At 35.0% G+C, this 12,056-nt stretch overlaps 1 protein-coding gene across 1 annotated transcript in view; it reads right to left on the reverse strand.

Moving 5' to 3' along the window:
• Positions 1-5,341: 5,341 nt before the first annotated feature.
• Positions 5,342-12,056, reverse strand: part of LOC103256088 (unconventional myosin-IXa) — a 151,020-nt gene continuing 144,305 nt past the window's right edge. The window contains exon 15 of the mRNA XM_021710421.1: positions 5,342-5,592. Coding sequence (XP_021566096.1) covers positions 5,348-5,592 — 245 coding nt within the window. The 3' untranslated portion in view covers positions 5,342-5,347. The remainder of the gene's footprint in view (positions 5,593-12,056) is intronic.

Here is a 12,056-nt window from a genome sequence, read left to right on the forward strand (position 1 = left end):
ATCCACCAATCCCCCTTCTGGCAATATACCCAGAGGAACATAAACTGTTTTACAAAAAAAAAAACAAAACACCTGCACATGCATGTTTATTGCAGCACAATTTACAATAGCAAAAACATGGAACCAACTGTGCTGCCCATCGATAGAGGGCTGGATAAGATAATGTGGTACATATACACAATGTAATATTACACAGTCATAAAGAAGGACAAAATCATGGACTTTGCAGCAAATTAGATGGAGTTGGAGACAATCATATTTAGTAATCTATCATAGAGACAAAGAACGAAGTATCACATGTTCTCACTTATAAGTCGGACCTGAGCATTAATCACAATAGCACAGGGAGGGATAGGCAGTTGCAGGACACTGCCAGGTGGAGGAAGGAGAGGGGCACGTAACAACACAAAGCATACCTGTTCCTAATCAGGTGAAGTAAGGACCAATTGGAGGCCTAAACTTCACCTGCATGTAGATTACTTATGCATCCAATTCTGACTTGTACCCAGCATCTCCATAATAAAATAAAGTTATAAAAAAAGATTTTAAAGCCATGTTTTCTTTTAAGTACTTTAGTTGTATTCCATAGTTGTAATATGTTGTTTACATTATCAGAGCACAATACTTTCAAGTTGCCTGTATAAATTTTTCTTTGACTCATAATACATTTTCCCCCAAATATTTGAGGATTTCCCAGATATGTGTTACTGATTTCTATTTTTATTTCATGTTGGTCAGATAATACACTTTAAATTTCCAATCGTTTGTATGGTCACAAAGATACCTGAGAATCAGGGATATTAAAGTAGGCACTGGGCTCGGTGGCTCAGCCTGTAACCCCGCACCTTAGGGAGGCTGAGGTGAGTGGATTGCCTGAGTCCGCAGGTTTGAGACCCGCCTGGGCAACTTGGCGAGACCTCACCTCTACAATAAGTCAAAAATTAGCCGGGCATGGTAGCGCACACCTGTAGTTCCAGCAACTTGGAAGGCTGAGGCGGAAGGATTGCCGGAACCCAGCAGGTGGAGGCTGTGGTGGCCGGGAGCAGCCACTGCACTCCAGTCTGGGCGACAGAGTGAGACTCCAACTCAAAAAAATAAACAAATAAATAAAGTAGGCACTGTCAGTAAGGTGAGGGTACTGAGGTGGAGGAAGCCCACAGCCCTGGTAATTGCTGATCCTTCATCTTGTTGATGAATATCACATTCTCAATTGTTCTAAAGGCCAGAAGCATGGGTTCAAACTTAAGTGAGATTCTTCTATTCCACCCCTGACCTCCTTCCACCATCTGATTGTTTCTTCTTTCCAGGGCTCCTGACATTTCTAGAGGTGGAACTGTGTAGCTCTTGCCCCCCAAAACCTCAATTTCTTCCCATTTCTCTAATTTCTTCTCTGCCACTTGTCAGAGAAGAGCCAGTGTGGAGAAAGCAGGAGCACCAGAAACAGAAAGGAGGAGGAAGATCCACAATACCTTTGATGTCTTAATCTCGAAGATCACACACTGTTATTCTGCCACATTAGTTTGTCAGAAGCAATTCACTATGTACAGCACATGGTTTTTGAAGGGAGGAGTATCAAATATATTTTAAAAGAAATTTAGAGAAGGAAAGAAAATATGTGTAGTCATCTATATTTTATACATAATTATTATTTATGGCTTCTTCATTCCTTGCATTAATTCACAGATAAGCAAATTAAAGTCCAGAGCCCACCCATATCAAATCCCACTGCTTGTTTTTGTATGACCTGGGAACTAAGAATGGTTCATTCTTTTTTTTTTTGAGTTGGAGTCTCACTCTGTTGCCCAGGCTGAGTGCAGCGGCACACTCACAGTCACTGCAGCCTTGACCTGCTGGGCTCAGGCGATCCTTCTGACACAGTCTTCCAAGTAGCTGAAACTACAGGGGTACGCCACCACACCTGGCTGATTTTTCTTGATTTATTGTAGAGATGAAGTCTCGCAAAGTTGCCCAGACTGGTCTCAAATCCCTGGGCTCAGGCAATTCTCTTGCCTACACGTCCCAAAGTACTAGGATTACAGGCATGAGCCACTGTGCCTGGCATCATTTTTTTTTTTAATAATTGAAAAAAAAAATCATTTTTATAATGTGAAAAACAAATGAAATGTAACTATCAGTGCATAATTAAGTTTTACTGGAATGTACCCATATTCATTTATTTATGTATTGTCTAATGCTCCATTCACAGAAGAGTAGAATGGTTTCAATAGAAAAAATACTGGCCCACAATGTCTAAAATATTTACTATTTGCCCTTTGCAGAAAAAGTATGTCAATTCCTACTATAGATCCAAGTTACCATTATAGAATAATTTCCCTTTAGTCTGTAGAACTTCTATTATCATTTCTCATATAGTACATGTTATGGTGACAAATTCTCTCAGATTCTGGTTATCTGAAAATGCCTTTACTTAGCCTTCACTTTTGAAGAATACTTTTGCTAAATGATATTTGAATATTATGGATAATAATAATACATCATAGCAACACTAGATGCTGGTATGTTCTTCTGAAGATTGTTAGTCACTTGGACAGTTAACTCGTCTGGAAAAAAAATGCAAATACAGAAAATCTAGCTGAAAGTTATTTTTATTTTTTCGGGGTTTTTTTTGACATTTTAAATACTACTTTGAATATCTTTTCATCTCCATTATATTTACTGAGAAGCCAGGTGTTAATAATATTATTCCTCTGCATTTAATATGCCATACTTTTTCTGGGCTGCTTTCAAGATTTTCTCTTTAACCTTTGACATTCAGCAATTTGCCTATAATGTGCCTAGGTGTGGTTTTCTTTTATATTTATTCTGTTGGTGGTCACTGATTTTACTGGATCTGTAAGCTAGCGTTTTTATAACCAAATATGGAAGGTTTTCTGCTATTATCTCTTCAAATAATTTTCTGCCCCTTTATCTCTCATCTTCTGTGGGACCTTCAATTAAGGCAGATTTCAACATTCTCCTATACAAGTATATACACAAGTAGAAAATTCCCTCAGTCAAAAGACAATAAACTTGTACCTACTGCAATTTTGTCTTTCAAGAGTTATCTTCTATTTGGTTTCCACTGCTTTTCTGACAGGGTTCTTGGGGAATTGCCTGCATACGGCAGGCAGCTGAGGATGTAGGCAGAGTTCATACTCTAAATTTTTAGCAGCTCTCTCAGTTCCAGGACTCTCCTCCTAAATTTCCAGTTGTTATTACAATCTTCAACTTTGTCCTCTAATACTTTAAGCCAGTATGGTTGTGGTTTTCTATTTCTGGAGTTATGGGACTTGGGGAACTCCTTGTAAAAAAGGTACAGACTCACAATTCTTACCTATTGTTTTAAATACTTTAAGGAATAAATTTTTATCTGCTTTCTGCCTACTTGTTGTCTTTTTCCAGTACTATGAAATACTTAGTTATTTATAAGTTTTATCATTGTTACACGTTGAGAGGGTTCATTTACCTCACCAACACACCATTACCTAAAGCTGGCAGTCCTCTGGTTTTTTAAGAACAAACTCCGACACTATCACAATGGTCTAAAACAAAACAAAGCAATACAAAACTACCATCTCCTTAACTTGAATTTATAATTTTACATATTATAAAATTTATAATTTAATATATTTGTATAACTAGTATATTGCTAATACTACAGTAGAAAATGAAACAAATTACATAAAAGAAAGGAAAAGCCCCAATGTGAACACACATAAATGCACAATTTCTTCATGGAGACTTAGTTAAAATTGGTACCTTTCTATTCTGGACTTACATACAGCTAGAATACAATCAGATCTGAGGTTGTCAGACTGAGAATCATGAAAAAAACAAAGCAAATAAGCCACTTGCACCTACCTGTGGTAATAATTAATTTAAACTTCTAAAAAATATTCATAGACTGTTTAAAATAATGTCCGATGGATTAAGAGACTTATAATAGGAAGACTATCAGAATGAGGATTTGTTGTATACCTTTTAGAAACAATAGCAATAATTAATAATGTTTATGTTCTCACTCATAAGCGGAACCTGAACATTTACCATAATACTATAAGAAAGGGATTGGCAGCAGTGAGATACTGCCGGGGTCAGGAGGAAGGGACACAACATCAGTAAGGGTACCTGATCTCAAACCAGGCAAAGTGGGGACCAAAGAGAGGTCCAAACTTTACCTGTACAATGACCATTTATATACCTAGCCTGAATTGTACCCACATCCTTAAAATAAAATTTATAAAAAAAGAATAATGGTTAAGGATGCTTTATTAAATGAAATACTTACCTTTGTTCTTTCTAAAATGAGAATACATTTTTAATATTTTTTCAAAATACATTATACATTTTCTTATACCAAAAGAGCAAAAAGAGGAACTGAAAAAATAATTCTACTAATATTCTACTAATACTAGAAATCCTACTAATATTCTCCTTTCACTGACAATTGGATACTAAAATTTCATGGAATTTTCAATCCAAAACTGTGAAATTAACAAACTAATGGTAATTTATTAAAAATTAAAATTAAAAATTCAGAATGAATTACATAAGTAATTTAGGTCCATCATACGCAAATTGCTGAGTCAGGCTTTGAGTATTCTGAGGGATTCATTTATTTTCACAATAGCAGTAACCCAATAATTATAATCTCACAACAGGCAAAAGAACCAATTTTCATGCAGAATGAGTACAATAAATAAAGAGCAAGGGAGGAAATGGAGACCAAGGGCATCTTTTTACACCAATTTTATTTAAAAAAGCAAACATGAAAATTAAAAGCAAACAAAAAAGAACAAGCACCATGATTCTGTTATTCTTCCTTAAGCCCAAACATTAATGTGGTGGTTTTGCTCTTAAAGAGACAAAGGAAAGGCTGGTTGAAGGACTGCAATCAGACTAAGGGGATTTACCAATGATATACAAAAGCAACATTGCTAATGCTGAAATTCCAGCATAAGCAAGCATAAAAATCAGTCAGATTTAGAACGAGGTATGAGGAAACATTTGGAAGTGCTGAATATATCATCTTGACTGCGGAGATAATTTCATGGGTGCCCACATATATAAAAACTTACCAAACTGTTCTCTTTGCATGCAGTTTTTTTCTTCAATTAACCTCAATAAAGCCTTAAAAAATGAGCAGGAAAAAAAAGCATTGCTCATTCCTACCCATCACTTGGCTACTTGAAATACAAATGGAGACTAATATAGTGACTGTAACCAAGTATAATTAACTACTCAATGATCATAGGCAAATAGAATGATCACCAAAGTTAAAAGAACAGGTTTATCAACATTTTCAAGAGAAAGATCTAAAGATTCAATAGAAATAGCCAGGGACTGCTCAGAAATTAACGGAGGTCAAGCTGCCTATACCATCTATGTCCCACCCTGGTGTAGGATGCTCCTGGTTTCCATTTCCAAATGGATATGTGATAACACAGAATTTATCAAGATTTATAGCCTTACTGTACTTCTCTTCCTTGCATCTCTGCAGAATCTCTAAGCTCCTCTGGTGGACTGGGTGTTGGAGAAAGCTAAAACTATCCATACTTTTCAAAATTGCACATGGCGCTGTATCATCATGTCCTTAGGAAGCAAAAAAAAAGAAAAAAAAAAGAAAAAAAATGGAAAAAAGAAGAAGATATTATATAAGCCCAAACCAATAGAGAATCAAAGACAATGCTGCCAACTATCTTAAGAGTATTTAAAAATGTATCAAATAATAGAAGTTAAATGTGAATGATTTTTCTAATCAATTCGAGGAAACTACATAAAAATAGCAGGAAACAACAAAGGTCTTTTTCAGGGATTCAAAGTGTCCTTTTTCAATACTCAAAGTATTGTGAGTTAACACCATACTAAAAATTTATAAATTAAAATATTAGCAAAATTTTAAAAACGATTTCTTTGATCTAGTTTTTTTTTATAGGCTCATTTTTATCAGGATTCAAATATAATTAGCATATAATTGGCAACACTGCAAGGAACACTGATGAAACCCCAAAGAGAAGTATACCCAAAACAATCTACTGAAAGTTAAACAAGTCTTTTACAAGTCCTGCAATTGACCACACTTGTAGGAATTCCAACAAGTGTACCAAAGATGAAAGTGTGAAGAAAAGCACAATAGAGGAGGAAAACCCAGCAGCATTTCTGTGTTCATAAATTTAAAACTAAAGCGGAGAGTCTGAACCTCACTATCACTTCTTAGGAAAGTGTAACAGACAAATCAGCTACCCATGAGAGAGGGAAGAGAACACATTCAAGTAAAGATCAAAGCCTCAGATTAGTGCTTAAATTACTTGAGCAATAAAGGGGGCGGTTGGTGAGTACCACAAATATTAGCAATAAGTGAATTTAAAAGAGAATACAGGGTTTCCAGGCTTTGGGGTAGCTGTATATCATTTACTCAGAGATCACCTCTAGAGTTAGGGCATAATATTCAAATCTAAATAAGCTTGTCTTTTAAAAAAAAAATGCCTAATTTAATAGTAGATAGAAGCAAATTAAGCAACACATTATCAGCAAAAGTTCTGTTAGTACATTTTACCATATAACTGGGAGTGACATACAAGAGAACAATCTATGAATTCTCAAGGTAGAATCATTTAAAAAGTTAAACAGAGGCAGAGTAATTCAAAGAGTTTTGTAGAGTATGTTTTAGTCTAATTCCTTAAACTAGATTTCTATATCCAGAAAATAGGTATCTATATCTATATCTATATCTATATATCTCAAAGGAGAGGGAATCTTATAATATCATGAATCAGATAATACTATACATAAAAACAGGGTTAAAAAAATGAATTTGAAATTTTTTCATATCTAATAAGTAACTAAGCTAGTAAAATACTATAACATGAGCTCAATATAGAGAGCCAATAGTTGTAAATATTTCAAAAAGAGAAGTATAACCAAGCTTACCATCATTTCTTACTCAAAAAACATCTTGATAAAAATATTCTGTTCTTATTATTACCAGTAGTCACCCCTTGATAGGTAGCTTGGAGAAAGAATACTTAGGCATCAGACTACTCTGCACTTGGTTAGGCAATCAGTTGAGGAGGACCAGTTGAGAAAAAAACACCCAGTGAGTTTTACTCAAACTCCACCCAAATTGTAAATTTAAGATGTTATCACTTAACTATCACATTCTTCAACAGCTAATTTGATAATGTGCTAGTCAGAAATAATTCAAGAAAATTATGTAAAAAAGTATCTTATGTAAGAGTTCAGAATTTTATGAAATCATTCAACATTATTGCAGCTGCCATACTCTACTTTGCATTTGATCTAATTAACTGTGGCCATGTAGATACTAGGTACTCTTGTATCAGTGACCGCTTCGTGTCTCACCACCGTGCTTAGATTAGTTCTTTTAATCCTCTATCCTGTTCTTTCATTCTGCTTTCTATGCCTTTTTACTGTTAAGCATTTTGAACATTATTTTTGAGATGGTAATACTATTTCTAAATCCTAAAGTAATATTTCCCTTGTTTGTTGTGTATACTAACTCCTCATCAAAGTGATTTGTTTCCTAGGATTGTTTATCTCTTCAAAGGGAGTAATTTTCTAAGAAATCTCATCAACTCTTAAAAGAGGTTTATTTTGCAATTGCTTATGCTAGTTCCTGGTCTAGGTTTGATGATAATTTCTTAGTTTAAGATTATGTACAAAATGCACAGTATAAATTCAGATTCCATATTTATCAATGACACAGGTATGAGGCATTCATTTTTTTAAAGGTAACTTTTTTTTCTAAACCTTATCTAAGATCTAACACCAACTGTTAAGGTTCATCCTGTTTCTCCTATCCAAGGCCAGTGGAGAGAATTTTTCATTATCTTTTCAGTGACAGAAAAGTCTCCGTTTTTTGAAGCTCCTGGACCATGTAAATGGGGCTCAATTCCAGCTCCAAAATATCAGTGAAGACCTGAGGTCATCTCTCTGACCCTTTAATAGTTTCTGTAATGCCAACCCTCAGGCCTTAGGGCCATTTTTTAAGAATGTATTTCACAAACAGTAAAATCTACTGATCTTAAATTATCAGTTTTAAGTATCGGTTTGAGTATAAACAAACATTTATACACACCTGACTCAACATATAGAACATTTATATCAACCCAGTAAATTATTTTATCCTCAATTCCTATCAATACCACCCTTGTCCCTCACCTCACCAGAATGAATCAAGTTCTGATTTATGTCACTGTACAAGGGCAACACCCCCAAAACAGAATTTATTTGTAAAAAATGTTGCATTTATTCTTATATGTTTAAACTTCAGGGACCTTCAAAGTACTCTCCGTTGGATGCAGCTTATCGAGATGCTTTTTCCACTGCTCAAAAGTTTTGAACTTATCAGTTTTGAAGCCTTTGAAGTTCTTGTGTTAATTTTTTTTTTTTTTTCACCTCTTACACATCAGTTAACCATTTCCCTTTGAGAATTTTTTTTTCCATTCAAAGAAACACAAAAAAGTCGCTCAGGGCAAGATCAGGTGAATAGGGAGGATGGGCACAGGGGTCATGTCAGTTTTGGTCAAAAACTGCTGAACACTCAGTGTAGTATGGGCAGGTGCACTCGTAAATCATCCTTCATGAAACAGGCAAATGTGTTGAAAGAATCTTAAAAAAGAAAAAAATCACTGAAGCTGAATTCAACCTCTCATACCAAAGCTAATACACTGATGTCAATAGGTTCCTAGACAACTTAGTAGCAAAAGAAGCCTGTACTATAAAGGATCCACCCTCCAAAAGATAGTTCCCGTTTTCTGGGTGTCCCCTCATGCCTTACCTTGTTCTTAAACTAAATGAAATAATACAGCTAGGCTGGATGTGGTGGTTCATGCCTGTAATCTCAACACTGTGGGAGGCTGAGGAGGGACTGCATTGAATCAGTTGATAAAGTTGGGGTATGCTGCCACCTTAACTAGGTTAAATCTTCTAATGCATGAACACAGGGTATCTTTCCATTTATGCAGGGTTTTTTGGTTTTTTTTTTAAGTGGAAATGAGGTCTCACTATGTAGCCCAGGCTGCTCTTGAGCTCCTGGCCTTAAACTATCCTCCCACTTAGGTCTCCCAAAGTGCTGGGATAAAGGTGTGAACGACTACATCTGGCCTCATTTACTCAGGTATTCTTCAAGTTTTTTCAACAGTGTTTTGTGGTTGACAAGTCTTGCAACTCTTTTGTTGAATTTAGTCATACATATTTTATTCTTGTTGGTGTTCTTGTAAATGGAGTACCAATCTAATTTTATTGTATGTGCAGTTTGTTCATTGCTACAGTATAGAAATGCAACTGATTTTTGCATAATAATTGTGTGCCCTGCCACTGTGCCATCCCCACTTATTAGCTTTATTTTTTGTAGATTTCTTAGATGTTCTACATATAACATCATGTCAGTTGTGACCAAAATAGTTGCTTCCTTTCAAATTTGAAAGTCTTTTGTTTCTTTTTCTTGCCTGACTGCCCTAGTCAGAACCTCCAGGACAATGCTGAATAGAAGTGGTAAAAGTAGACATCTTGTCTTGTTCCTGATTTTAGGGAGGAAAGCAAAGCATTCAGTCTTTCACCATGAAGTATGATGTAAGCTTTAGGTCTGTCACAGATTTCCTTATCAGGCTGAGAAAGTTCCCTTCCATTTCTAGTTTGTTCAGGTTCTCACCATGAATAAGTGTCAGTTTGTATCAAATGTTTTTGTGTCTATGAGGGTGATCAGGAGATTTTTATCTTTTATTAATGTGGTCTATTACACAGATTTTCCTAAGCTGAATCAATTTTGCATTCCTAGGTAAATTCCAGTAGGTCCTGGTGTGTAATACTTTTTATCTGTTGCTAGATACCATTTGCTAGAATTTTGTTGGACCGTGTATCCATATGCCCTACAAAATAAGATAAAAGATAACCTAGTTAAGGTGGCAACATACCCTATTTTTTGAAATATTGGTATTATATTTTCTTTAAGTATTTGGAAGAATACAGCAGTGAATTTACTGGTCCTTGGTTTTTTTTTGTAGGAAGTTTTTCTTATTACTAATTCAATCTCTTTCTTTGCTACAACCCTATTCGGATTTTGTGTTTCTTCTGGAGTCAGTATTGATTGTTTTGTGTCTAAGAATTTCTCCATTTCAACTAGGTTCTAATTTGTTGCCACATATCTATTCATAGTATTATATTTTTGTTACTTCCATAAATTCAGCAAAATTGTCCCTTCCCTATCATTACTTAAATTGGTAATCTGAATCTTCTATTTCCTGGTCAGTCAAGCTCAAAGTTTGTCAACTTTATCTTTTCAGAAAACCAACTTTTGGTTTATTTGTTTTCTATTTTCTGCTGCACTTATTTCAGATCTATTCCTCATTACATCCTTATTTCTGCTTGCTTTGCATTTAGTTTACTCTTTTTTTCTAAATTCTTAATGTAGGGCATTTAGCTTATTGAATTGAGAACTTTCTTCTTTCTTAATATAGGTGTTTAAAGCTGTAGACGTCCCTCTAAACACTGCTTTAGCTGCATCCCATACATTTTGGTATATTGTTTGTTTTTGCCTCCATTCATTTCAAAGTATTTTCTAAAATCCACTGTAACTTCTTCTTTGAGCCATTAATTATTTGGAAGCATGTTGTTTAATTTTTGCATATTAAGATGCTTCTGTTCCTCTATTCTTTCATTACTGCCTTCCTTTGTGTTAAATATTTTCTAGTATATTATTGTAATTTTCTTGTCATTTCTTTTACTACAAATTATTTAGATTTTTTTTGTTTTTCTTTTTGAGACAGGCTCTTACTCTCTCACCCAGGATAGAGTTCAGTGGTGTGATCACAGCTCACTGGAACCTCAAAATCCTAGGCTCAAGTGATCTTCCCAACTCAGCCTACTGAATAGCTGGGATTACAAATGTAAGCCTGTATTTTGTTAGTATACTAATGGTTGGCAAGGGAATTATAATTAGCATTTTAATTTATAGAAATCTAGTCTGGATTAAAACCAACCTAATTTCAAAAGTATGTACAAACTTTTCTCCTATATAGCTCCATTCCCTCTTCTACACTTTTTGCTATTATTGTCATACAGACCACATCTTTAAAATTGTATGTCCAAGTACCACAAGCCCAACATGCCCATGTAACAAACATGTACCAGCAACCCTTGAATCTAAAAGAAAAAATAATAATACAATGAAATTGTATATCCATCAACCAAGAATTATAATTATCACTTCATGCAACTGTCATTCAAATTAGACTGACTGGAGGAAAAAACAAAAGCGTTACAAAGTTTAAAAAATGCATTTATATATTGCCTTCATGGAGCTGCCAGTAATGGTGCTCTTTATTTCTTTATGTACATTCAAGTTACTCTCTAGTGTCCTTTCATCTCAACTATAACAACTTCCTCTGGTATTTTTTGTGGGGCAGAGTTGTTAGTAAAAAATTACTCAGAATTTATTTAACTGGGAATGTCTTAATTTCAGCATCATTTTGAAGGACAGATTTGCTGGTTACAGAACTCTGGATTGGCAGTGTTTTTCTTTTCTTTCAGCACTTCAAATGCCAGCCAACTACCTTCTTCCCAATGGATTCTGACAATAAATCAACTGTTAAATCTTCCTGAGGATCCTTTGTACACGAGGAGCTGCTTTTCTCTCACTGCTTTCAACATTCCCTTTGGGCTTTGGACAGATTAATTATGATATATCTAAGTTAGGATTTCCTTGAACTGCCCCTCCTTAATATAGGTGTTTAAAGCTATAAATTTCCCTTTAAACATTCTTTAGCAGCATCCCATACATTTTGGTGTACAGCGCTTCTTGGGTGTGTGGATTAATTTTCTTTTATCAAATTTGAAGAGTTTATGCCCATTATCTCTTTGATATTGTTTTTACCCATTTCTCTTCTTACCTTCTCGACTCCCAGAAGTTAGTATGTTTGATGGTGTCCAATGAGGCAATGTTCGGTTTTCATTTTTTTTCCTTTCTGTTCTTTAAGCTAGATAATATCAATTGATCTGCCTTCAAGTTCACTGACTGATTCTTTCTTTGGTCTGTC

This window comes from Carlito syrichta, unplaced genomic scaffold (assembly GCF_000164805.1).
Source record: "Carlito syrichta isolate Samal-C Ts95f unplaced genomic scaffold, Tarsius_syrichta-2.0.1 Scaffold288912, whole genome shotgun sequence".
NCBI lineage: Eukaryota > Metazoa > Chordata > Mammalia > Primates > Tarsiidae > Carlito > Carlito syrichta.